The following is a 27,008-nucleotide window of genomic DNA, read 5'->3' as shown; positions in this document are numbered from 1 at the left end:
AGCCGCGCACGCGCCGCAGACCCCCGCGCACGCGCCGCAGACCTCCCCACACGCGAGCCGACACTGCCGCGCGATGCTTCCGCCAGGGAAAAGAGTCCCCGTTGTCCCATCCTCCCCCCGCCCTCCCGTTCCCCCTAACAGCCACCAGGCCGGGGGTAGAACCGGGAGGGGTGAACCGGGAGGGGAGAACGGGGAAAGAAGAGCCGCCTTCAGCCGCCGCTGGCCTCCCGCATCCCTGACGCGGGGCTTTGTCCGCGGCCGACGGCGCGGCGGTTACACGCTGAGGGGTGCTCGCGCCGCCTCACCGGCGCTTCTTTCTTTCCCCCCCCCCCCCTTCCCCTCCCCGAACCCCCCGGGAAGCGGCTGGCTGCGGGCTGCCTCTCGCTCCCCTCCCCTCCCTTTTCGTTTTTATTTTATTTTATTTTAATTTAACCCCCCCTCCCTCCCTCCCGCGCGGCGGCGGCGGCCTAACCCCCCCCACCCCCCCCCCCCCTCACCCTTCCCGCTCCCGTCATGGCGACATGAGGAGCCCGCCGGCCGCCGCCGCCCCGGGCATGGGCCCCGCACGGTGCTGAAGCGCCGCCGAGGAGCCCCGGCGCCGCCGCCCCGCCATGGGGTGCTGATGGCCGGGCCCCGCCGGGCACCCCGCCGCCGCGCAGGGGAGGTGAGAGCCGGGAAGGGGACGGGGGGGATCGGGGGTGCGGGGGATGTGCTGGGCGACGCCGTAGTTGCAAACGCTATGATTATACAGGCGCAAAGTAAACGCGCTCGAAGCATCCTGCCAGCGGTGCTTGGTGTGCCCGTCCGGGTGCGGTGCCCGGCGGGTCCCTGTCCCGTCCCCTCCAGGGGCTCAGCAGCGCATCTCTGCCCCAGGTGTGACTCTGGTCACAGCGCGAAGCACGGCATTTACAATCAGAGATTGTTAAGGTGTCGGAATGCACCTTAAAGATGACGTATGTCATCTATGATGTCCTGCCCCTATGCCGTGGGCAGGACACCTCCAGGTGACCAGATTCTTCCAAGCCCTGTCCAACCTGGTTTGGAACTCTCAGGGTTCGGACATTCACAGCCTCCCTTGGGCAACCTGTTCCAGTGTCACACCACCCTCATAGTACAGAGTTTCTTCAGAATACCGAACGTAAATTAACCCTCTTTCAATCTGCACCCATTACTCCTTGTCGTATCAGTACAGTACCTGAAGAAGAGTTTCTCTCCTGCTTCCCTGTAGGCCTCCTGGTTCTGGATTTTGTTGTCTTGTCTCCGTGTAGTTCATTTGCAGAGATGGGCTGCACTCTCTCCCCGCTTTCCTCTTAGCTCTCCCGGCTGCGATGGATGAAGTTTCCTTGAAGGAAGAGCAGCATTGTGTCCTCTGAATCCATCTCCAGCGGGGGGAACTGGAGGGAGTGAGATTGCGGTGGGTTTTTGTGCCTATGGTAGAAAGCAGAGTGACAGAAAAAATTCCAATGAAAACTTGTCCATTGAACACAGAAAAAACCTGCTCTCCTGTGAAAGAGGGAAAAAGAAACAATCCCTAATTTTACCACTCTTAAAAGTAAGGATCTTACATGGCAGGCTGATTCAAGCCTGAATTTAAAAATTATTTCAGCAGCAGCCTTTGTCTGCTCCTAGACATTGCTTTCTGTGGTGTGCTGCACCAGCACATATATGGTACAGCCCTTTTTAAAGACAGAAGGGTGAGGTTTTTTTTAATAAAATGTTTAAACTGAGCAAGATGCATGACGCAATTGGGAAAGGGGACCATCTCCCCTTTTGCTGCAGGGGTGGCAGCTGTGCCCCCCACCTCTGCCCCACTGTAGATGCGCCTGGAGCCCAGGTCAGGCAAGGTGAGGCTGCCTCTCAAAAACCAAATCGTGGCATCTTTTCCTTGTCTCCAGGGTTGGATTTTGGATCCCTGCACACAATTCAGATTTGGTTTTCAAGTAGTTTGGCTGGCTCGTGGGGCAGGAGGAGGGCTTGTTCTCATCAGTGCCTACACAGACCTCGGCGTGGGGTGTGGGAAGCTGATTTTTTGGCTTCTCCCCAGCAGGAACTGAACTTTCACATGGGGGGGTGTGTGTATATAGATACACACACACGGAGTTTTAATTATCCTTCACCCCTCTGTAGAACTTAGGCCCATTTTGATGTGGCAGGACTGATCCTAGCTGCTGCTTTTGCTGTGTCTGTTCTGCATTCCCAAGCCCTGCACTTGATTTGCTCAGGGACCCTGGCTAAAAACACTGATAGTGGCTCTGGTGAGAGCCCTGCTCTGTGGAGGTCCCTTCCACACAAGGCCCTCCTTCCTGGATGCCAGCCGGGGCCAGGCTGTGCTGCTGCTCCATGTTTGGGGTGTCACAGGGCTGCAGCCCGTGCTGGGAGCAGGAGCTGCACTGCTCTGCTCTGCCTGGCTCTGGGGAGCTGTGCTTCCCTGGTTCCAGACCTGTCTTCCATCTTATAGTGACCCTTGGGTGCAGTCATTATCTGTGAGTGAATGAGTTGTTTTCCTGTTTTCAGGTGGTTCTGGTAATATCTACCTACATGTATCAGTTTAATCAGGGGTCAGTCCAAGCAGGACACTGCTCAGTGCTGCTGTCTTTGCTCCTTTTACTGCCCTGCGAGAAGCTTTTTGTCCAAGTGTTTACAGCTTTGTAAAGCTTTGAGCATCTCCCCTGTAATTACTGCCCCTTTGATTTTCCATTCTCAGCCTTTCTGTGCTCACCTGCCTCAGCACCTCTCATGCAGGGACTGAAATGAGACCTCCCGCAGCATCCCTGTGGTGGATGGTGCCTTCCCACAGGGCCTGCTGGAAGACTCTTTGCTGTGCACACCTGCAGCCATGCAATGGTTAAAGCACTAATTAGTCCTGACCTGATGCTGAACTGAACTTTGGGGAACATTTGTATGCACAGGTCTAATCACTATGATTTTACGAGGCACTTTTTATATTTAGGAAATAAAGTTGAGCAGCACACCAGTGTAAATTATCCATTTGCACTGGGTGATGGGAAGGATAGATTAAAACATCTGCAGTTTATGCCACACTGAGGGATTTTAAAAAGGTCAGGCTGGACTAGTGGCCTCAGGAAAACTGAACATCATATTTTGAGTGCCAAAGATAACCTTAGGACTCAACTACCTGAGCCTGGACCAGACTGTGAGTGAACAAGACCTACATCTCCAGATAGAGTGTAACACAGCTGTGGGATCAGAATTCCCCCCCTGCAGTACTGACTTGCCCAGGAACCTGCCTGTATTTGCCTTTTTTCCTCTGCTCCCATCACTTTGTGGGGCTCGAGGAGCTCCTGACCAAAAGCCTTTTCAGCAGCACACTCCAGGGAAGCAGCAGGAAAGCCAGCTGGCCATCAGGGAAGTGGATGTTAAGGGGGATTCTGCTACATTGAGAATAGCTATTATTGCACTGCATTCTCAAAGAAACTATTCTGAAAAGCCAGAGAAGCACAGTGAAGTCATTGAGATGGAAGGAAATCTCAGGTGTCTCCAGTGTCTGTACCAAGCAGATGTGGTGTGACATTTTCCCTTCCTGTGTGTTTGCTGACTGCGAATATTATCAACACGCATTCATTAACCACAGTGGGTATTTGCACTTGCTGTGCCATAAACTCCTCTAAAAGCTCACTCATAAATAACATGTTGCTGCAGATATTCCATATTGCTCAGCAGCCCAGACACCAAACACCTTTACCAGAGTGCTGGGAGCTGCTGGATGAACCCATCTGCCAGAGGCTTTTGGTCCTTTTTGGTGGTTTTTCACTGCACACAGCAAGACCCTGTTTCTTGGCTGGGGTGACTTGACTACAGCGGTCTGTTAGGCAAGAACTTGGCTCCTAAAACCTTCAGGTTTTTAAATAATTCTGACTGTAGATCTTGGTGTTGACATTCTCCTAACTGCAGCCATGCAGCTGACCCATCAAGCTCAGCTGAGTCCCCATTTGTGGGAGCCCTGTGAGGGTGTCCATGCACACAGTGCCAGGAACAAAGCGGGATTCACACAACTCCAGCTGCCGTACACCCTGCCTCAGACACTCTGCTTCCTTCCCCTTCATCCGTATCCCCCTCTCAGAGCTCCCCTGTCTGGCTTTAGTTTATTTTAGGCTCAGGACTGGTTTTAGGTTGTCCAGGACTGTGGTTATATCAAGGCTCTCATAGGACAGGAGAGATGAAGAGGCAGGGAAGAGCCAGGACTGTGCCTGTGCCGTGCCATTTTAGCGGACAATTGGAATTGTATCCTTTCCTGCATTGTCTCAACAAGAGGCTAATTAGTCAGCAAGCTCGAGCTCCTGGAGGATAATTAAGCTTTACAACTGTGGGTTCTCCTTGGTTGATGAGAAAGAGGAGGCAGTACCCTCAGAGCACAAGAATGCTGCTCTGCAGCTACTGTGCTGTACCTCGTAATTGATCTATTGTTTCAACAGCAGATAATTCCTCATTTCCTCATAATTATCTCTTTTTACTGCCTCACACTGTATCCTGATATTAGCTGTAATCACTAATTTATCCTGAAGCCAGTCAGAATCTACAAAGCAAAATATTGGCCTTGGTGAGCACTTAGGCTTTCAGACGAAATTCTCTTTTGTTGTTGTCAAGAGGAATCAAGCCATGGTAGTCAGACATTTTTTGGATGTGGCTGTTGAACTGGGTATAAACTTGTTTGGTTTTATCACTGTTCATTGATGTTAATGACTGACTGACTGCTGCCGACAGACAGAAAGAGGTACTGCTGAATCCTGGCTCTGTGTTTCTGCCCACAGAGGCATTGTGTTTATTTGGTTTCAGGGGATTATATTACTCAAAAGGTGCTGCACGATGCTTTAAATTCTGAATGCCTGTTGGCCCTTGCCTCTAGAGAGTTAGTTTTTATGGGCTTGAAAGCCTCTGGCCCTATTTTATGAAACTACTGCTCTCCCTCCTACTTTGTGAGCCTGGTTTTCCTTGGAGTGACTTCCTTCAAGTCACTGGTGATTTATACCAAGTTACATTGGTGGTGGGAGAAGTGAATCATGCCCTGCATGTATTGCTTTGAGGAGACTACCAGTGAGACATTACATAATGCCAGATTTGGTTTGCCCCTTTTTTTTTAAATTTTAAAGCCTTCCTGCTGCCTGAAGAACAGACAAGCTGCTCTGGGCTGCTTTGAGCCTTTAGCCCTTGGGATCCCCAAGTGCTTGAGGCTGCAAAGTACCTCTCAAAGTCAATTTATCTGATACTCCAGCTTGAGCAGGGCCTCCTTAAACCAGTTGTTCTGCACCATGTCCAAGCACTCTTTCAATGCCTCCAAGGATGGAAACTCCACAGCCTCCCTGAGCCACCCAGCCAAAGCTCTATCACCCTCACAGTAAACAAAGGTCACTGATTGCCACCCTCTGGACACAATCATGCAGCCACTTTGCAATCCACCTCACTGTCTGCTTATCCAGACCCTGCTTCCAGCCAGCAGCCTGCCCAGACTTTCCTTGGCCTTCCTCTTGCTACCCAAGTACTCAAGCCCCTTTAGTCTCTCCCATAGCTTGCCAGACACAATTCAGCTGGGCTTTGGCTGTCGTGTGACTTCATCCCCAGCTGCCTCCACTATGTCATGGTCACTGCAGCCAAGGCAGCCTCTGACCCTCACAAGTCCCAACAAGTCCCTCTTTGTAGGAGGGTGGGGGTCCTGTGGAACCCCTGTATCCAGGGTGCTCCTGGGCTCCCTGTGCTCTGCCACACTGTTCTGCCTGCACACCTCACAGTCATGGGGAGTCAGGGCACCAGGGACCAGGGCACCAGCATCTGCTCTTTGCAATGGAGCCTGTATCCCTCCTCTGCAGCACTTGCAGGTCATGGGAGCCATCCCACCACAGCTCTGGATCCAAGCCTGCGTTCTTTCAGCTGCACACAGCTCCCCTTGTTAGCTCCCCACACCATTCATAAGCAGACTCACACCTCAGTGCTTTCTCCCTACCAGAAAGCGTGTGGGGGATTTCTCCAGAATGGAAACTCTTAGACATGGCCATGCTTACATGCAAATGCTGATAGGGACCCCGCTTAGGCAGCATTTGTTGTTATTTTTTGATGCCTTCCTGTCATCTCACCCCACGCACTTTGAACTTATTTTGTAGTGACAAACCTTGAGCTGGGGCAGAAAGTTTCCTTTCAGTGCCAGCAATGACCCACTTCCACCCTTCCCCTTGTCCCCAGACACTTCACTTAACTCCATGCTGGGGGTGGGCACTGCCTGCTTCTCTGTTGCAGATGGGGCTGAGGCTCTGCAAGCTGCCAGTCCCAGAGAAAATCCTGTCTGTATCCCATGAAACTCTGATGTTGTGCAGCCTGCTCACTTCCTCCCAAAACTCCTTCAGTCAGCACCATGGCTCTTCCAAGGCAGCCAAACCTTCTGCAGGACCAAGTCCCTGGGCACTCCCTGGGGGGAAATGGCCCCGTGAGGTGCCACCACCATGCCTGAGACTGGTTATCCTGCAGCAGGGCTGCCCCTTCACAGCAGCCCAGCTCCACAGCAGCTCTGGCAAAAGGTGCTGCTGCTGCTGCCTCAGCTCTCTTACACAGACTTAGCCCAGGCGCTGCTGAGAGGGTGCTTGGCTCTCCCTAATGCGGGGCAGCTGGTGATGCTCCTTGGAAGCTGCTGGGGTTCCTTCAGCCCCCCGGTTTAGTTGCTCAGCAACAGCAGCACCCTCAAGTTCCTCAGAGGTTCACAGGTGTTCCCCAGTAGTCCTGAACCTTGTCCCCAAAAGATCCAGAGTCCCTGAGCAGAACCCAGAGGCTGCCAAGCAAACCTTGGTCAGTTGCCTGTGTGAGCTGCTCATTCCTTTGCCAGTGGTGCACAGGGAATTTGTACAAGGCTCAGCCATTGCTGTCTCAGATTTATCTGTCATTTACAGTGGAAAAAGCATGAAATTAATGGGGGTCATTTCAGCAAACACTACTTTCTCTTTGCTTTATTCTGTCTGGTGCTTCAGTTCTGAACAAGAAGATGGCACCATCTTTTTTTGCCATGTGACCCTTGTGATTGTCCCAAGAGAGGGCTGACTGTCCTTGATGTGACACCCCAGTTCACACAGTAAAGGATCACACTCCGGACCTGTTCCTGAGCCTTGGGACAAACTCTGCTGCCAAACAATAGCAGGGCCCATTCCTTCTGAAATCTATCCCATGGCTGATTTCTGTAAACCTTCTGAGGAATTTACATCTTCGTTAATTTTTAGGTTCAAATAAACCAAAATCTCAGAGCTGAACTCACAGAAATTTATAGAGTTTCATCTCCTTTTTTTGTATCAACACATACATTCTGCAGCTGGAACTGTTCTCCTAGGGCTGAATCCTGAGTTTCCCTTTTATCCTCAGTTTGCTTGGTCTGTTGCTGCCACAGCAGGGAAAAGAGCTGGGATTAAAGCAGCCTGTTTACACACCTGAAAGCTGTGACATGAAATATTTAAGCTGTTACTGAGCAAAGACCTTTCTGGGCAAAGGCTGCTTGAATGGGCTCATCTTGGCAGTAGCCAGACAAAAGAGGAAATGCAAACCTCATCCTCCTCATCCTCCTCACCCTCCTCTGGCCCTTCCTACCAGAGCCATTAGCACAGGGCGTGGGGTGGGCATGGGTCTGGTAGCACACCCATCTCACAGGAGGGAAGAATGGTGCCATTGTCTGAAAGTTCAGTCAGGAGTTCATCTTCTGCCTTGTTTTTTAAAAGTTCCTACTTTGGAAATATCATTTTAAGTTTCCTGTGAACAGCAAACCCCTGATGTCAGTCACAAGGCTGGGGGAGTGAAGGGGAGCAGAGATCTCTTAGAAGTGGTCCCGTTTATGGAGCAGCACCTTTCCAGAGGGCTCCTCCTTCCTAGCTGCTAAATGGACCCTGGGATTTCTGTTTCAAAACAAGACATAAAAACCCCTCCCCTTCCTCCCATCAAAACACTGCTCTGCATTCCCTGTTTGACCCGTGGTTTTAGCTGGCAGGTTCCTTTAAAATGTTTGGAAAAATTCATCTGTTTGGAAAACCGGCACTAAAATGAGGTCAGCTTTATTTGCACTCCCAGGAAAAATCTGGTTGGAGGAGAAGCAGTGGTGAGCGTGTGATGTACAGAGCCCGCCTGAACGATGCTGCCAGAATACCTCAGAGCCTTGCCTTTGTACCAGGTTGTGGGAGGCAGCTCGGGCTGAGTCACAGTGGCAAGGGCCCTGTTCCTCTGCCAGCCTCCAGAAAATTGCCTCTTTCGCAATTTGGGCTTGGGCACGGCTCAGAGGAGCTGCTGGTTAAAGGTGTGAGATCACCTGCAGGCCCTCAGCCACTGACGCTGCTCGTGGGGAGAATTCTGACTGCTCTTGCTATTTGACCAGAAGGCAGTTTGTTCCTTCAAACTGACTTGCTCACTTAGGTGTTAACGTTTGGAATTATATTCCCAAACCTACTTTTCCCAGCCATTCAGCCTGAATAATTGTTGTTGTCTCACAACACTGTCGAGCTGTTTTCATTGGCCATCTGTTTTGTACATCCCAAACCAGTTGATTTGAACCCACACTGGTCATCTGCTCATTTATTGCTGTCGCCTCAGGCTGTGCTTTGGCATTTCCCTCTGGCCAGCACGGAGTCCCAGACTGCCTCATTGCCAGGGCATGAGGAAAGAGTTAAGCTGAGAGAAAGCCCCAGGTACTAAAATTAACATCCATCCCAGCCCCCGGCCACAGCTTTGAAATTTCTAATCACAACTTGCAGTTAGACATATCTGCTAGCAGTAGGCTTGGATCCTTTGAAATCACAGATGGCTGGCTGGAGCTCCAAGGAATTCAGTCTCCTCCTCTCTTCCTTCTGCTTCGCCTTCCCCTCACTGCCCAGAAAAATCTGTGTGCAGGTCATCTGTGAGGCTTTATTGCTGCTTGCTGAAGCTGAAGCAGATTTGGCTGCTGGTCCCTGAAAATACGAGGTCTGCAGAAATTTGTGTGGTGCTCCAGCTCTACGGGAATTACTCCCCTTGTTCAGAGCACCCACCTGGATTGATGTGCAAAACAAACATAGTGGGGTTTGGCCTGTCTCTAGCCCTAGAAGTCTTGTTCATTGTTTACAAAATGAGCTGTGCAAAAAAAGCAAACAAACAAACCCCCATACAGCAAACAGACAACAAGCCACAATCAGAACCAAGGAGGTTTTTGTTACTGAATTATTTCAGTGATCTTGTTTGTAATTCAGTTGTATGAGGACGGTTAAATTGCAACTGGGGGCAGGAAAATCAGGAGCTGTGTTAGGAGCTTGTTCTTCTAGTGGATGGTGTGTTCCTGGAGCATCATCTTTTGTGTGCAGGAGGCACTTTTTATAGGCACTGTGAGTGAGTACAAAGCCTAAAAATAAAAAACCTCTCTTTTGCATTACACAAAAATGCACCCCCCAAACCATGAAGTGTTACTTGGTCAGGGACTTATCTGCCCCTATTCCTGCAGAAACTGCTTTTGGAAACTGTAGCCTGCAGCACTTGGCAGCCTAAAATCTCCCCTGGGAAACTGAAAAGCATTTCTTTGAGTCAAGGTAGCTATAAACTTGGACCAAAGTGAGATCTTTAGGAGATGAGAGATCTTTATTTTATGGACCAGCTCGGTGTTTACCGTGAATAAGGAGGTGCTTTTTGATGCCTCTCACAAGTGAAAACCTCACACCAAGGTTTTGACTCTCTAATTTCGGAGCAAGATCTGACTTGCAGCTCCTCACAGGAGGCGTCAAAGCCAGTCCCTTTACTGGGCTCACTTCTCCTTTATTAGCTCCCCAACTGTTAAACTTTAAGAGGTTTCAGCTCAGCCAGATGACCTTCCAGTGAAGATCAGGAACTTTAGGAACTGTTTGAACAGTGGTTGAAAAACTCCCAAAGTAACCACAAGGGAAAAGGCCCCAGACCCAAAAATCCAGCACCCTGGAGCTAAAGGTTAATTGTAAATCAGGGAAAGAAGCAGGAGGCTGGGGTGAGTTCGTTCATGGTTACTGTCCCGTCTTGGGCAGTTCCTGCAGCCGTGGGTGACTCGGGCTGGGTTTCAGGAAAACGCGGGAAGTTTCTGGCAGGAGGAAATGTTTGGTGTGGGAGCAGGCTCAGGCCTCTTGCTGGTCCTGCCCCACCGAAGGGTTCTCCAGTTCAGCTGCCGCCGCTTTTCTGGGCTGCTCAAGTCCTGAGCTGGGCGGAGAGCAGAGCCCATGGAGCTCCCTGTGCTGGATTTTGGGAAGCTGTGCCAGCCCTGCTGTTCCTCATGCTCTCAGAGCCTGCTCTGCCTGAGCTCCCTTGTGTTTTGGGAAGGCTGCACACAGTCCTGCTGGCGTTTTTTTTTCCAAAGGCAGCATTTATCTGATGGAGAGCTATGGAAATGGAAATGCAAACTGGATTCAGCCCCGGGGTGCTTGGCCAGGCTCCCGGCTGTGCTCTCTGCTGGAAAACTGCACCCTCTTGCTCCAAGGGAAACTTTCAAGCACGTCATTCCTCTTCTTTTTTCCCTTATAAAGGTTATTGTGCCTCAGCCCTCAATTGAATGAGGTCCCTAGTTCACAAAGGAAAGGTTATTTTCCCCTCTCTTTTGCCCTTGGCAACCGGAGAGCAGTTGGCAGCAGCGCTCACTAAAGATGCCCCTTGCAAGGCCCTGGGTGTGTCCTGGCTCCAGGGACACCCGAGCTCTCTGCTGGGACCGCTGTCCAGCCCAGGCAGCACAGGGACAAGCACCTCAGAGGGGATCAAGGTAACTAAGAGCTCTTGTCTGCTTCCAGAGGCTCTGAAACCCATTTGTATTGTAAACATGGTGGGAATGTTTATCAGTCACAACAGAAGAAAACGGAAAATTTTTCCCTGTGTTGTCTCCAGTGATTTGGGGGTTGGCTAATTACTCTCTCCTTCCAGCAAAACCAAGGAAGGACCATCAATATTTCATAGGAGGAGACATGGCCGGGCTAAATAAAGCTCCTGCTTTTTTCCTGATGAGTGTGGAGCGAGCTGCTCCCGGTCCCCCTGCTCTCAGCACTGCTCCCAGCCTCAGCCTCTGCCGTGGGTCTGCTCCCACCTTTGCCACAGCCCAGCTGGTGCAGTGCCTGGCACAGCTTGGCCATGAGGTGGTGAGGGATCCAGCCTTTGGGAACTGGCCACAGGGAAAACTGTGGCTCTGATGGGAGGCTCACGAGATGCTAATGAAGCCTCCAAGGGCAGGAGCTGGAGGGGAGGCTGTGACTCTGTGTCCCTGTTTCCCCTTCAGCCCCATTTACAGTGAGTGTCCTCAGGATCAGCCCCAGGTTTAAAAAACACATGCAAAATTGAGTAAATGCATAAAGAAGCTGTGGTTGGAGGTTCTGGAGTTTCACTTCCCCAGGCAGAGTCTCCCTCTGGGCAAGAGAGGAACTTTTAATAGGGATTTTCCAGCCCACAGTGGCTGTTTGGGGGCTGATGAGAAGAGACATGCCACGGAGCTTTAGGGGTCCTTTTCAGCTCTCCTGGTTCCAAAGTGTTCTGCCTGTTCAGTGACACTTGGACATCTCCAAGCCAGTACAGGCTGTCCCTTGTTAATGGAGCAGGATTTGTTATATGAAAATCTAATATGGAAGGGTCCCTGTTCAGGACAGAGGGCCCTGACATTTATTTGCCACTTGAAACTTTCTGGGCTCTTTAGTGGGACTGGAGTGTGGTTTATACCTGGTGCAGCTTGTGTGAATAAAGAATAGCTTTTGTTCTCTGTCAGTCTTGATCTTTAAGGTTTCCTTTAGCTCTGGGAAGGCACCTTGAATTTTCATTTGCTCAGAGCTGCTTTTGTTGTTATTTATAATAAGGGATTGTTTTCCCTGTGGATTCTGTTTATTTTTTCAGAGTCAGGACCTTGCTTATTTCCTGTAAGTACAGCCTGGATGGTTGTATTCACATGAAAATGCCTGGTTAGTGTTTGGCCAGTATCCACCTTGGGGGGATTGCACAAGGTCTCCTGCAAAGAATCAGAAGTTGCAATAACTTTCCCATGGATTTACCCTTCATTTACCATTTCCCTGTTTTGCCTAAGTGAGTTAACACTGTCAAAAATCTGCAGCCATAGTGCTGGTAGGCAGTCTCAAAGCTACTACCTAAATAACCTTTTCATCAGATCATCCTCTCCATCTGAGAGCAGGTGGTGCAATCTGTTGTCTTTAAAGAAATAAAGGACAAAAGCCTTGTCTCTGCTTTGGTTTCCATGTGTAATGGACAAGGTTTTTGACAGGCTGTTCCTGTGAGGGAGGCTGTGCCAAGGCCGGGGGAACAGTTCCATTTCCTGCAGCTTTATTCCCCTCTCACTGCCTTTTGCCTGGACAGGCACAGCCCAGTGTTTCACCAGGCTGTCTTTGGTTTTGCAGGTAGCTGTATCCAGCTGGGTGGCAGGTGGATCCAAGGGTCACCATGAAGTTTTCAGGACCCCTGGAGAGCCAGAGGTTGTCTCTCCTTCTGGAGATGGCAATCTCTAGGGAAGCTCAAATGTGGAAAGCACATGTGCCGAAAATTCAGCCCAATCAGGTAATGTCTGTCCTTCACATCATCCATGCTAGCAGAGGCAGGAGACTGTCCATGGAGGGGTGGTGTGGGAGTAACTGGAGGTGTTCAGGAGCAGTTGGATTTCCTGACACCTGGGGAATCAGCCTCTGAAAGAAGTGATTCCCTCTTTACTTGATGGACACACCTGGCCCAGGGGTGCAGAGCACACTGCACAGCACATGGGGTTAGGTCTCTGCCAGGTTTGTGGCAGCACACACACACACACACATAGTCCTGATTAAATTCATTTTGCAAACTGTGTGGATTATTAGCGCCTCTGTCTGCTGGGCACCAACTCTGCAACAGTTCCTAAAAGCAGCTTCATTTTCTTGGAGTAATTCTCTAATGGCAGCATTGATCTGATGCCTGCTCCAGGAAGACCCCCACTGAGTCCAGCAGGGCTATTTATAGAGCAGGGTGCAAGCTCATGTCAAGGGAGCAGAGCCAGGCACTGGCCTGTTGCAGTGAGGAATGTTCTCACAGGACCAGAGGAAAATTCAGGCTGGAAGAGCCCACTGGGGCTCATAGTCCAGGCTCCCTCTTGGCCTGCAGAGAGGTTGGACCAGGCTGCTCATGGCCTCACCCAGCCCAAAGTGGGTTTGTGCTCCTTTGGGAGGAGGCTCTGTTTCACCTGAGCACTCACAAACACCTGTGCACACCACAAAGTTCTGTCTGAAACAAAATGTGGAATGTGAGCTCATGGTCACAGAATTTCTGGCCGTTTGTTGCCGGGTTGGGCTGAAATAATCACACTGAGGGCCGGGATCCAGGCTTGCTGTTGTTGCACCACATGAGATATTCACACAGGTAAGTCAGCTGCCATCAGACCTAATCCCTGTCGTGTTTGTTTTCTCTGTCTGGCTAACAAGGAGCTGCTGCTGCTGCTGCTGCTGGGCAGGAGAACATACATTTTAAGGGCCTCAGTATTAGTTTGGTTAATCCCTGTTTCGATTTCCAAACAAGTGATCTGGCTGTCAGAGGTGTGGAGTGTGTTGTAGCTGTGGCTGTCTTGAGGCACGAACAGCTTAAGACTCTGGCTTATGGTAAACCAGCCTGTCATTCCCTGCTGGCTGTAATCCTGGGGTGATTATACTGCAGGGAGATAAGATTACAGGATAACAAGATAGGGTAGGGACTCGAGTGTAACCAAACCAGATTGATGGGTGAGGATTTCACAGGGGTGAGGCACCTGCCTTTCTTCCTTGGTGAAGTTAGTTCTGGTGGCTCAGAAACCACCACCTGCCTCAGGCAGACTTCCCAGCAATTCCTCCTCTGTGCTTGTCCTTGCTCCTTGAATTTCCACCCCCAAAACTCTTGTCTTGATTTAACCTTTTCCTTTCTGTTTTCCTGCATGCCAGCTCAGACACTGACATTATCAGTGCTGCGCCACTAAATGTTTTCTAGCAGTACGGGATCACTAACTGGGAGTGGAAGCTGTGTGTGTGAGTGTGAGGTGTAGGAAGGTCAGAGGGAGAGGAGAGCATAAACACAGCTGCCTGCTGGGGGGAAACCCAGACTTGGGAGGCCACGGAGCAGCTGAGATCACTCCTGTCTGTAACCACACATTTCCCTCTGTTCCTGTGGTTCAGGACACCCAGCTTGTCCAACTGTCCCGTGTTCCCCCAGCCTTCACTTTGGCCATGGTGCAGGCACTGATGTGCAATGTGAATTGTCCTGTTTTCTGTATATCTGGGAGAAGGTCACATTCCCTACCATCCACTGCCTCCTTCTGAAAGCAGCTGCAGCAGCCTAAAACCTCCCTTTCATGACAGTGTTGTTTATTTCCCGTGGCAATCGGGACATCTGCATCCTTCTGTGGATCAGATCTGGCACACCGGAGCCAGAGTGTGGAACTTTCCATTCCCTGCTCTAAGGGTTCATCAGCTTCACGGAGGTTTAATGGACTCACCTGCTTTGCCAGTGGCAAAACGTTGAGTCCACTGCAGACATCCAGTTATCTGACTGGAGACTCAAGGGAGGTATTTTTGGGGAGTAAACTTTCTGTTTTGACTCTTTAGGAAACATTTTTGGTTCTGGTGTTTAAAGCCGGAACAAACTCAGTTTCTAAATATGTGACAGTGAGGTCTTTGACAGGAAGAAAGAAACCCACAGTTGAAGAAGCAGGAAGACTTTCTATTTTAGGATGGGGTGCAGAATCTGTTGGGGACTTGGTTCCTGGTGATTTAATGTACCTGATTCCTCTGTTTTGTTTGTACTTGTCTAAAAATTCCTACTCCCTCCATTAAATGCAGGCCAGTGTTCTGGGTATGTGCAACATACCAAAGCCAGATGTCACAAAGGTCTTTTCAGCATAAAAAACCAGTGGGCTGAGTCTGGAACCTCCTGCTTCTGAATGGAATTGGATTTTCTCCCTTCTGGTTCCCCTTGCCTTCCCCCCCCTCCCCCATGTGTTATATGAGATGCAGGTGACATTCAGGGTGTTCTTGGGATTAAGCCTTGAGAAATGGAGCCATAAAGACTGGTCAAAGGTTGATTTTTGCCTGTTACAGAGTAACTTTGTGGCTGAGAGGGGTGTCAGTGAAGATTTTTGAATTTATGTTTTATAGAAAGAGAGTGTCACTTGTGTCATGCCTCCTTTCTTTCCTGTTTTGGCTCACTCTGTCTCCCCGTTTGTTCTCTGTACCTCCTGAGGAATCCAGAGAGCTCAGTTTATTTCCAGTCCTAATAAAGGTCACCTGCTCACTGCCCAGGAGCCCCCAGGGACCCACAGGGACCAGGCAGCAACAGACATGGGGAAAGGGCAGAACACCTGTCTGGGACAGGAGACGTGAAGGAGAAGATTATCAGCTGAGGTGTTTTCTCTCAATTAGGCAGCAGTAAAACAGAGTCATGTTTGAGTTCACAGATAATATTTATTTTAGCCTACATATTCCATAAGTTTCAAGGTATGGGAGAGATCAGCATCCCTAGAGATGATTTGCTCTGTGCTTGCTCTCCAGGAGCACCCATGTTTTGGCCCCTGGTTCTCCTGTCTGGAGCAGGGATGACACACAGAAAGTACTTCTGCCCCAAGGAGGAACCTTCGCTTTCCACCCAAAGGGACTTCCTCACTTTCAGCCCCCAGAGTGTCTCAGTTTTGCTTTTAGTTTCAATTAACTAAGGATCAGTGACCTCGCTGCTTAATTAATTTTCCTGTGCTGCATTTTGTTATTTGTGTTCTGAGGGTGTCACAGGTGTCACACCTCTGAGAGACAGGGATAGAGCCTGGTGTTTGTGTGGGAAGCTCCTCGCCCTGCGTGGAGCAGCAGCAGCAGGGTTTGTGGGGGCAGGGGGACCAGTTCTCACTCCTGCTGCCTGTTCCCTGAACCAGGCTGTAACAACCTCTCCTGGTGCTTAAACTCACCTGTGAGGGGATTCTGCTCCCATCCTCCTGCTCCTTTATCTGCACCTAGGGTCTGAACTAGACACCCCTCTTGTAGGGTTCCAAAAAGAGATGGAGATTCCCTTCCTTTCCTTTGCTTCCCCAGATAGTTCTTAAGGAGCCAGGTGAATTTTGGAGCCAGCCTTGTGCTGGGCACGCACCGAGCTGAGGGTGCTTTGCAGTTGCTCCTTGCTCCCCCAGGCACTATGGGGCTGTGCTTGGTTTAATTCCCATCCCAGCTATGCTCTGGGTTTGGGTCAAACGCTCTTCTCTTCCCACAGAAGGCCGGGCCCTGCAGGCACTGTGTGCTCCCTAAGTGAAATGGTGCCTTTTGGCTGCCCACAAAGGGCAGCAGGATCCAAGGCCAGGTCTTGGAGGGCTAGGGAGGAGAGGCAGCATAGAGAGAGAGTCTTAACTCTTCCCAGCCATGCTGTTTTTAGGAGAAGACCTCACCTTTAGCCTTGGCAGGCACAGGGAAACAGCACCCAGCCAGGACAGAGGCCACTGGGAGCTGTGGAAGCTGCTGCCTGTTCAGGTGGGATCAAGCAGCAATGGGATTTACCAGGGATAGAAGGACTGGGGGGGGTGGTGGTGTTGGAATCCCCCCAGGCTGCTGAGGCAGAGCCCTCCCTCCCCAGCAGGAACACCACAGGTGCCATTTCCACCCCCTCCTCGAGCATTCCCCCTTTCCTCCCCCCAGGTACAGCCCAGGTCCCTTCCCACTCTCGGGAGCACCTTCAGCAGAGCGTTCAATAACTCTCCTGGTGTGTGGTGTGTTCATTGTGCTCCTGGGCCCTCCTGCCCCCAGGGGGGCTCACATTTCACCCTGGAACTGCATCAGTGATATCAGGAAGAACCAGTGTTCCTTGGAGAAAAGAGCAGGTACTTCTTCCTCAAGGGCCAGGCTGTAGCTGAGCAGAGCTGAGAGCAGGGGCCCATGTGGAGCAGCAGCAGACAGTGCCAGCGACACGGGGCACTGCCGGGACTCAGGGCAGAACACGGGCACTCTTACTGTTGGTGGAAGGTACACATAGGTGTTCCAGTGGCAGATGTAGCCTGAAGTATTTATTTAGTATCAGTGTTGGGGTGGTTTTTTCCTAAATTCCTGCTGCTTTGCCCTCATGGCATTACTGAGGGCAGTTACAGCCCAGCTTTTTGTGCTTCTGGACACATCTGGGCTGTGAGCGAGCCCAGACAGTTTCTTGGGTGATGTGAAAGGCTCTAGGAAAGCTGGAGATATTTCTGAACTGGGTCACGGGGAAGGATTTGGTGTCAGTGACTGAGCTGTGCATGTGGTTGAAATTTAGCTGCTGTCCAAATAGATCAATGGGGAGACATGGGCCAAACACCCAAACCAAACACCAAACCCAAACTGCAGGTGAGGCTGTAGCTGCTGCCTCCCCCTTCCCAGTTCCCTGAGAGCCTTGTGTTAGCTGTTTGCAGTTTTCTTTATTATAACAAGTACTGAGCTAAAAAAATCCCCATGATTTGAAGAAAAAAATAAACCTTTCCCCACAAAACCCCAACAGAGTCCCTCCACTCTGCTGCTGGCAAGGGCAGCTTTGTTCCAGCTGTGGTTGCTGTGCACCCACATGGTTCTGAGCAGGTTAAAAAACAATAAATAAATAATAAAGTTTTGGGAACTACTCTGAAGCTGAGGCTGCCAGTGCTTGACAAACTACAAGTCACCCATTCTCTTTTCCCCAGAAGAGAGGACAGTGACACTGGAGTGAGGTTTGAGATTGCTGTAAGGAAAGTTGTCTTTTCCTGGGCAGGTTTTTGGGATGGGATAAGTAACTGCAGGGACAGAGTGGTGACTGGGGCTCGCTCCAGGCTCCCCCTTTGCAAAGGAGGCTTTGTTTCTGCGCTGAGTCACTCCTGCAGAGGTAAAACCTTTGATCCTTTCTCTCCCCCAGGATGTAGCCATTTCTCCAAGGCAGAGGGATGAGGTCATCCAGTGGCTGGCCAAGCTCAAGTACCAGTTCCACCTTTACCCAGAAACGCTCGCCCTGGCCATCAGCCTCTTGGACAGGTTTTTAGCAGCAGTAAAGGTAAATATTTGCAGCTCCACGGACAGGAACAGACGCGGCGCATGGTTGGTGTTTGCAGTCCGAGCGGTGTGGCCCGACGGAAGCGCTTCCTTCCCCTGGCCCCCGCCCTGCTCACACGTGGGTGGGCAGCACCTGCTCTGCTCTGGAGCCACAGCTGGGGGGGGTTTGGGCACCCAGAGAGCAGTCCCTGCCCCAGAGTGCCTGGGCTGCCTTGGGAAGGCAAAGGCAGTGCCACAAGCCCCAGGCCAGCAGCACCATGGACAGGCCCTGTTCACCTCCATGTCTGCATTCCTCCCCTTTGTACCACCCCAAAATGCTGAGGGACCTGCTAGCAGGAAACCAGCTGGGAAAAAAACTGAAAGGTTTGAGCCTGCCAAGGAGGGTGGTGCAGGGAACTGCGGGGGGGGGGGGGGGGGGATGGCTGAAGAAGGTTGAAATACAGACAATGGCTTTCAGAGGAGTAGTTCCCTACCAAGCTGCTCTACAGCCTGATGGACTCCATCTTGGACTGATGTCTGAGACGTGGGAAGGAAAAAGGGAAGCAGACACAGGTGCAAGCGTCCATGTGACAGCTGTGCCCTCCTGCTGTGCTGAACCCAGCTGGAATGGATGAGCCCCTTTGGGTTTCAGGTTGTTCCTCCATAGAAACTGCTTTAAAAAGGGGGAAAAACATTTGGGATCTCTGCAAGTGGGCCTTGCTGCCCCTCTGCCCCCTTAGCTGGGCTGTGCTTTGCACCTGCCAAGTGACCAAACACAGTGTGCTCCAAGCTGGAAGCCCTGGCCTGCAGCGGTGAAGTCAGGCTCTGGAAGTTTCTGTCTTACCAAGTTTGCTGAGTTACATTCCATGCTCAGCAATCCATGGTCTCATCTGGACGTGTCTCACCCCACACCACCACCCTGCTGGGTAAGCAATATCCCCCAGGAGGTGGCAGCTGGAGGATGCATTCCAAGCCTGTGCCCTTGCTTTCCCGTGTGAGAGACTTTGGTAGAACACAAGTGACATCAGTCATTAACTCAGCCCTTAAATATTAATAAATATTGATTGTGTTTTCATGCAAGCCATGGAAGTTATTATTTTTAAGAATCCAAAGAAGCTGATTTACTGAAATGCTGAGATGGCAAGTATTTAGATCCCTCAGGAGCCAATGGCCTCAAGTGCAGGTTTTCTTCCAGCAAGTTGGAGCAGCCAAGGAGTCTGTACAGAAAGCATGGGACTGTGAGTCCAGAGCCCACTGTGTCCTTTGGGCAGTGAGTGGGAAGTGGGAAAGGGGCTTGGCCTGGTGAGCTCTGGGGCTTTGTGTTCCCTCCCCAGTTTTCCTCTCCCACGAAGCTCATTCCTCTGATACAGCTGAACTCCTGGTGTTTCACCAGGGGCCTCTCTGTGGGATGTTATTATGAACACCAGTCCCTTCCCCAGGAACAGACTTGGGGATTGCAGGGACTGGCTGTTCACCAGAGCCAGCAGTGTTGGTGTATCTCACTGCACAGCACCCTTGGCAGGGCCCAGTCCCACTCCTGCCCTTAGGGAATTCATTCCCTTGGACACCTGCATGCACAAGTGCAGGGTGCGAGTGCGGGATTTTCATTTCCCTTTGCCTTGAGCATCTCTGACCACAGGCAGGAGAGCTCAGCTGCCAGGAGCTGCTTATGGCTCTGCAGCTGTGCCAGGGTTTAGCAACAGCCTCTGCCTTTCCAGCCCCCGCCACTCTGGAGGATGTGGCCATGGCCAGTGGTTGTTACACTGCCAGTGGGAGTGAAGCTCTTTGTCAAGGTGGTCACATGTACAAAGCTCACAAAAAATTCCCCCTTCCCCTCCAAATTCCTCTTACCTTGTCTAAATAACATCTCCTTGTGGAAAGGACCAGCTCTCCCTCACTAATCCCTGGGCCACAGTTTTGGGAACTGTAGTGTGAAATTACAAGAGGTAATTTCACAAGGGTTTTTTAAAAAGTTTTCCTGAGTTATACTTTCCCAGGCAAAGATAGTGTTTTCCAATTCACATTTCCCTTCCCATTCCGTGTGTGACCCTCGGCAGCACTCGGAGCAGAGCTCTGCTGCAGCAGGGGAAGTGGCTTTTCTGTGAGGGGATGAGCTCCCCTCAGGATTTTCTCTTTGCCTGCTGTGCTGTAGTGCCTAAACCCGAGCTCTTTCCAGTCCAGTGCTGCCCACTCAGATCACAGGGCTGGCAGATCTCTGCCCTGCCTGACGTCACAGAGCTGGGATTTGTGCTTGGCACAGATTACCACTGCCAGGGCGTAGCCAGAGGTCAGCCTGCACATCCAGAAGGAGACCTGGGGCTTTGGATGCCCCAGCAGAAGGATCAGGGCATCATTGCTGCATCACACTGACACAGAGCCCTCTCTGCTCTCCTGTCCCACAGGCCCGTCCCAAGTACCTGAACTGTATTGCAATCAGCTGCTTCTTCCTCGCTGCAAAGACCATTGAGGAAGATGAGGTAACTCTGTTCTTCCTACCGTGGCATTGTTGGACTGTGCCCTCCTATCCCTGCCTTTGCTTGCTCCTGGTAGCTGCCACTTGCCAGGACAGGAACAAGCATTTGGTTTGATTTCTCTAATGACTGGTTCTCTTGTTTGTTTTTTTGCCTTGGCTTTTGCAGAGGATTCCAGTACTGAAGGTGTTGGCTCGGGATAGCTTTTGTGGTTGTTCTCCAGCTGAAATTCGCAGAATGGAGAAGATCATCCTGGATAAACTGAACTGGGATCTTCACATGGCAACGCCACTGGATTTCCTTCATATTGTAAGTAAAGGGCTATTAGTGTTCTTCCTGGTGTCTGTCAGTGCAGGTAATATGTCAAGAAGCACCAAGACAAAAATTATACCTGTAGGGGAACAAAGAGTTTGGAGTATATTTGAAATTCCTCTGTACCTGTAGTTTCTGAAAGAAAATGCCTTGCCAGAGAATTCCAGAGGAGACTTGTCACTCTTGAAATGCAATATCCAAAATGTTAGCCTGCTGTCTGACCCTTGGGTCTTGGTCTGGGGTGTGTTCAGCCACAGATTCACAGCTCCTGGAAATTGTGCCCCTAACTCTTCACTGCCACTGGTTTTCCTCAAAGCTAAACACCAGGCAGCAGGGAAACAAGGAGTACAGCCATGGAGACAGCCCCATGGGTGGGCTGCGAGTGTGGATCCATGCCTGCTGCAGATCTGCACGGCCGAGAGCCAGATCCACGCATGAGAGGAGATCAAGGGAGGTCCTGAGGTTCTCTGTGGAATTTTATCCTCACTCCTTCCCTGAGGAGTTTGTCTAGGACCCCTGAATGCCACATGTGCACTGGAGAGAGAAGGGTGTATGGGAAGGCCTTTTGCAGAGCCCTAGAGCCTGGTGCCCAGGCAGGTCCCACCAGAAAGGCTGCACCAAGCTTTGGTGGGTTGGCACATTGGGTTTTTCTCCGTGGGGCAGAAGTTGGCTCCAGGATCAGGCTGGAGGATCCCTGTGTGTGCAGACTGTTCTCCAGGTGTGCCATGGCCTGGCCAGCGCTGCCAGCTGCCCCCTGTGCTTGTGTCCCGCAGTTCCACGCCGTGGCGGTGTCCAGCAGGCCGCAGCTCCTGGCCCTGCTGCCCACGCCCAGCCCCTCGCAGCACGTGGCGGCACTGACCAAGCAGCTGCTGCACTGCATGGCCTGTTTCCAGCTGCTGCAGTTCAAGGGCTCCATGCTGGCGCTGGCCATCGTCAGCCTGGAGCTGGAGAAGCTGCTCCCCGACTGGCTGGCTCTCATCATTGAGCTGCTCCAGAAGGCACAGGTGAGGAGGGCAGTGCACACGGAGCGGGGAGGGACCAGGGCCACATCCTGCTCGGTGCTCCAGGCTAGCTGGGGCTTTGTGGTTCCTTGCTGCCGATGGCTGCCTGCTGTTCCTCTCCTGTGGGGATGGCTGGGCCTTAGCCTGGAGGGACAGCGCTACCAGGTCTCAGTCCTGACCACCTCCACTGTGTGACAGGGGCAGGAGCCATGTGCCCTGATACACACAGGCCATTACTGCACCAGGGAGAAAACACATCGGGGAACAATTCCACTTGTTAGTGGCTCTTCCATTCATTCAGAGCATACAGGGAATGTTGCAGGTTGGGAGCACACTCCAGCTGCTAACAAGAGGCAGTGAAATCCTTCAGTATCTCAAAGTTGTGCCTGCTCTCCCCACGAGTCCCACAAGGTGCAGGAAGGAGCAGGGGGTGTATCTTGGGATGTCACTGTGGTAGTTGGCAAGTGAGGCACACAGGTGGCCAGGGTGATGGGAGCCCATGTCTTCTCCTCACCCTGCCAGTGATCCCACAGCAGCGGTACCTTTGCTTGTCTTCCCAGATGGACAGCTCGCAGCTGATCCACTGCCGGGAGCTGGTGGCACATCACCTTTCCACTCTGCAGCCTTCTCTGCTGCCCAACTCTGTATATGTCTACAGTCCCCTCCAGCAGACCCTGGTGACCTGTAACAGAGGAGCGTTCCACCGCCAGCCCTCCTCTGTCCCAGGGCCGGGTTTCTCCCAGGACAACGGCCGGCCAGAAGCGCCCGTCACAGCTACAGCCACGCTCTGCCCGCGCCTGCCTGCCCCCGCCGGCGGCTGCAAGGCAGGTTCCGCCAAGCGCAAGGTGGAAGAGATGGAAGTGGACGACTTCTATGATGGCATCAAGCGCCTGTACAATGAAGAGCTGGCTCCGGAGGCAGTGGCCCTGGAGAACATGGGCTCCGTTTGCAGCGCTGACGTCTCGCGGCAGGAGGGCAGCGTGTCCCCCTGTCCCCCTCTGCAGCCAGTGTCTGTCATGTAGCTGCCGGTGCCGCCACGGGACCTGGCAACCTGTGGCCTCAGCGGGGCGAGAAGGGGCCGTACCTTGTCAGGCTGAACTGAAGGGAGCCAAAAGAAAACCAGGAAAAAAAAAATCCCAACCCTTTTTTGAATTTTATTTCTTGTGCGGCTAATTATAGTTCCACTATTTAAGCACTTAAAAACACAAAAAAGTATAAAAATTTTAAAAAAGACCCAAAAACCGAACAAAAAAAGTAGCAAAAACCTGTTCCTTTCTAGTGTTGTCGGTTCCACTGTTTTTCTGCTCCTGTGTGTTGTAACCCATTCTCCACATCCGAGAGCTCACACATCAGCCCTGCGGAGCTGTTCCAGGTTTCCAAGCCAACTAATGCCTCTCTGATCCCATTCCCACCCACTCCTTGCTCTCTTTCTGCCTGCTCCTCTTTTAGTTCTCAGCCAGTCTTGTGCATGACATTCTGTCCTGCCCCACCTCCACCACAGCTTTCTTTTGCCCTTCTAAACAGAAAACCTCTTTCGTTAATATCTGGGTGTTTAAATGTGGTAATATTGAAAAACTGGATTTAAACAAAAGATTAGGCAGGGAAAAAACCCAAACCAATGCTTGCAAGCTGCTCCATACTTCAGTAATTCCCACAGAGAGCGTGAGGGTGCTCTGTGCCTTGCACAGAGACTTCTCCCTGTTAAACCATTTTGTCTATCCCAACACAGAAAGCAGTTACTGGGTTATGCATTGCTAGAATGAAACCATTTTTTTCTTGCTGTGTAGCACTGAGTGTGGATTCTCACCAAGGCTTGGTTCTCTCCATCAGATGTAACCCTTGAATTGTGCAGAGCCCGGTTCTCCCTGCACATTCCCCAGCACTGTTGGGTGAGGTGCTGGGGCAGCCGTGGACACCTGAGGTTTGGAATGTGTGTCATCATCAGGCACAGAACCAAAACAAAACACCCCAACCCTTGAGTTTTGTGTTCATGTAACTTCTAACCAAGAGTCTGCGCTGTAACGCGTCTCCTCCGTGTGACATCCTGTTCTCAGAACACCCTGTCCCGACTGTAAGCTCTCTCCACAGCCCTGAGGAAGGTATTGTAACCAGAGCCATTGTACTGATGAAAGCCTTCTGGTAGCAATAAAGAAAGTTGTCCTGGATTCCCACTCTGGTGTTGTGCTTTTCACCCAAGACCTGGCTTGGCTTTACCTGGAGGTTGCCAGGGAGCTGCTCTGTGCCAGACCCCTGGAAAGGTGACATGAGAGGTGCTGGGCAGCCAGGGGAGTCACCCAGCATGAACTCACTGCCTCTCCTGCTGTTCCAGCTTTGGCCCTGGCTCTGGTGCTCCTCATTCCAGGCTGAGTGCCTGGCTGGGACACTGATCCATGTCCCCTGTCCTGGAGCCCTTCCTGCTCCTTGCCTTCCAAGGTGCCATCTTATTGCAGCAGTCCACTGTGATACCTTCTCTTGGGTCTGGCTTTTTCCTGCCATGGCTCAAAAATTCCCCCTCAAGCCCACATTTCTGAGCAGGGTGTGTGTCTTCCGTCCCTTCCAGCCCTTCCAGCCATCCTTACAGAATTTTCAGTCCCTGACCTTCTCATCCCACGGCTCAGTTTTCCAAAGCCAGGCTGCTGAGCAGGCTCAAGGTGTCACAAGCACACCCCCAAGCAAAGCACAGTGCAGGCTATCCCCAGTTCTCGGCTCCCTGCTTCCAGCTCATGGCATGTTACACATCTTTCCCAGTTAAATTACATTGGCTTCTCCCCTGCCCATGCTCTTTCCACCCCAGGTTTCAGGGCATGTTCCTGCATTCCCCACTCTCAGCACCAGCACACAGGCACTCAGATGCACACAGGGAGAGGAGTTGGCATGCGGGTGGGAGCAGGGAGCCCGTGCCAGCTGGCAGGGGCCTGGTTGGAACAGCAAGGACGGGAGCTGGGCCTCAGGAGGTATTTGGGTGCCTCTGGGGCAGTTTGCTGTCCCAGGTGAGTGGCAGCCATGGCTGTGTGTCACTCTGGGAAGGTAAATGTGTCCTTATCACTGTTTCCCACTCCCAAAGCCACAGGACAGGAGCAGGTCATGCACTGCCCCAGCTCATGCCAGCCTTGAGGGCAGACTCTGCCTTCCAAAACACACCCAATTAAGAGCATCACTGTGGCTCTCCCAAAACTGCCCCAAACCATTCCTGGCCTCCTTGTGCTGCCTGGCGCCGGCCAAGCCACAGTGCTGACTTGGCCAGCCCAGGGAAGCAGGACTCAAGTGTCCCTGGCTGCTGAGGCAGCTTTCCCTCTCCCCAGTCCCAAACACAGGCATGCCCCAGCCCCAGTGGGCTGCAGAGACAGACAGACACGTTTTATTTCCTTGGTGCTGTGCACAAACCCTGATCCTGGTTCAGATGAGCCATCTCTGCAGTGTCCTGCTGTCCTGGCATGGGCCCTGGATGCTTGGCACCTCTCTGGCTGTGGCACCTGACAGCATCTCATTGTTTTTGCTCTTCCCTGGAGCAGGTGCAGCAGCTGCCCCCTCCAACTCCACCCTGCATGGCCCCCACCACCTTCAGCAGCAGGCTGGTTGCCATGCTGCTCCCACTCCTGGAGCACAGGGCTGCACTGGAGCACTGCCAGGGCTCCTTGTTTCCCACAGAAAAACATTCCCTCATGCCCTTCACTCCTCACATCCATGACCTTCCCACAAACCTCACAGCACCCCAGTGCTTCATGTCATGGACCAGCCCAAGATGCCAACACGGGGTCTGTGCCCCGTGGAGCAGCAGAGCAGTGCAGGCCAAGAGCCCGGCATCTCCCACAGGAGCAGTGGGATAAAACCACTGCATTCCCAAGTCCAAGCACTTGCTCAGTGCCCCAAGCCCAGGCAGCTCCCCAGGCACAGCAGCCACACCCCACCAGAGCACTGCTGCTTGTTCCCCAAGCCTGCAGCTGCCATCCCAGCTCACCCTCACACACGGTGCTGCTCTCCCCAGCACCCCTGAAGGATTTGCCCTCCAGACATGAGAGCATGGATGCTCTGCAGCAGCCACACAAGGGTTAACCACGAAGACTTTTCAACTGGGAATGGATGAAGTGGCTTTCCCAGCTCTGCTGAGGGATAATTGGTGACAAATAACCTCCCCGAGCCGCCCCCTCCCCTCGCTGACACCTCTTCCCCAGTAGCTGCAGCCATGCAAGAAGCAGCTGAAGGTCACGTCCCACCCCTTGTCCCAGCCCTGGGGTGTGGGAAAGCCCCCACCAGCCTCTGGCAGCTCCGCCCTTCGTTCCACAGACACTGCTGGCAGCGTCTCTGCCTTCCGCTCCCTTCCCTCCGCCCGGTATCCACCACCAACGGAGTGGGACTGATTTCCTTCTGGACATGTTCTCCCTGAATCTACCCTTAAAAAACCCTCAACCAACCCCAAAACCTTCTGCTGACACCGTCCACCTCAACAACCTGGGGCAAAAAAAGCCCGGAAGTTTAGTACCTGCTCGGTAAGAAAGCTATTCCATGTTTTGAGCCCATTCCCTTCGAGTTGAGTTCAGTTTGTGAGGATTTGGTGAGCAGCAGCTCGGCACGCACCGCCATCGAGCTTTGGAACAGTCACAAATAAGTTTGGGCTGCAGGGGACCTCTAGAGGCCATGTGCTGCCACCTCCAGCTCGCAGCAGGGCTGGATCGTCCCTCACCTCTGCCTTTCGCTCTCCAAAGGGAGCCGCCTCACCTGGCACGCTGCTGCTCCATCCCAATTCCCTTTAGTGCCTTTCTCTAACTCCGCTATGTCCTCCCGCAGACACGAGCTCCAGAGCGGCCAGCAGGACTCAAGGCACCGGCACAGCACAACTCTACAGAGCTGCAAAATAAAGGCAGTCCGTGTGAGTACTGGCATCCAGGGTGTGCCCAGCTGCTTCTCCTTATATTAGGCTTTTAAAATATTCCATCTGGAGTTTAGAAGGAGCAACAAAGAGGTGTGAGGACAGACGGGAATATAAGGAGAGGATTCCCTCCCTGGAAGAGGTCTCACAAGAGCCTGCAGGAGGCAGCCAGCACTTGGGGTGGCTGCTGGGCAAGTAGTGACCAGGGTACCTGGGCAAGCTGCAGGCTGTCATGGCTGCACAGCCACGGCCTTGGGCCCCCAGCAGTGGTCACTGGCACTGCAGACTGGCACACTGGTGCCACCACTGGAAGAAAAGCCAGCCTAAACTGGGCATTTAATGGGCAAAGTATGTTCTCAGTCAACAGTGAGCAGCTTTGTGTGCAGAGAACCCAGGCCATGGCTTTTTGGTAGGGATGGTGGCCCAG

The 27,008-nt window shown here is 52.1% G+C and overlaps 2 protein-coding genes across 3 annotated transcripts in view; one reads left to right on the top strand and one right to left on the bottom strand.

Moving 5' to 3' along the window:
• Positions 1-532: 532 nt before the first annotated feature.
• On the top strand, positions 533-23,879 carry CCNI (cyclin I). The gene is made up of 7 exons (XM_066549390.1): positions 533-664; positions 12,345-12,501; positions 17,818-17,952; positions 20,333-20,407; positions 20,570-20,710; positions 21,487-21,717; positions 22,275-23,879. The coding sequence occupies exons 2-7, from the start codon at positions 12,388-12,390 to the stop codon at positions 22,734-22,736; spliced, it is 1,158 nt and encodes a 385-aa protein (XP_066405487.1). The 5' UTR covers positions 533-664; positions 12,345-12,387; the 3' UTR covers positions 22,737-23,879.
• Positions 23,880-25,881: 2,002 nt separating this feature from the next.
• SEPTIN11 (septin 11) overlaps positions 25,882-27,008 on the bottom strand; it is a 45,011-nt gene continuing 43,884 nt past the window's right edge. The window contains exon 11 of one of the 2 annotated variants that reach the window (XR_010783610.1): positions 25,882-26,559. The gene's annotated coding sequence lies outside the window, so the exon portion shown is untranslated. The remainder of the gene's footprint in view (positions 26,560-27,008) is intronic. The other variant, XR_010783611.1, reaches the window with a different exon arrangement.

Source organism: Molothrus aeneus, chromosome 4 (genome assembly GCF_037042795.1).
Source record: "Molothrus aeneus isolate 106 chromosome 4, BPBGC_Maene_1.0, whole genome shotgun sequence".
Lineage (NCBI taxonomy): Eukaryota > Metazoa > Chordata > Aves > Passeriformes > Icteridae > Molothrus > Molothrus aeneus.
The sequence above is the reverse complement of the archived record's forward strand: the minus strand, read 5'-3'. Positions and strand labels throughout refer to the sequence as shown.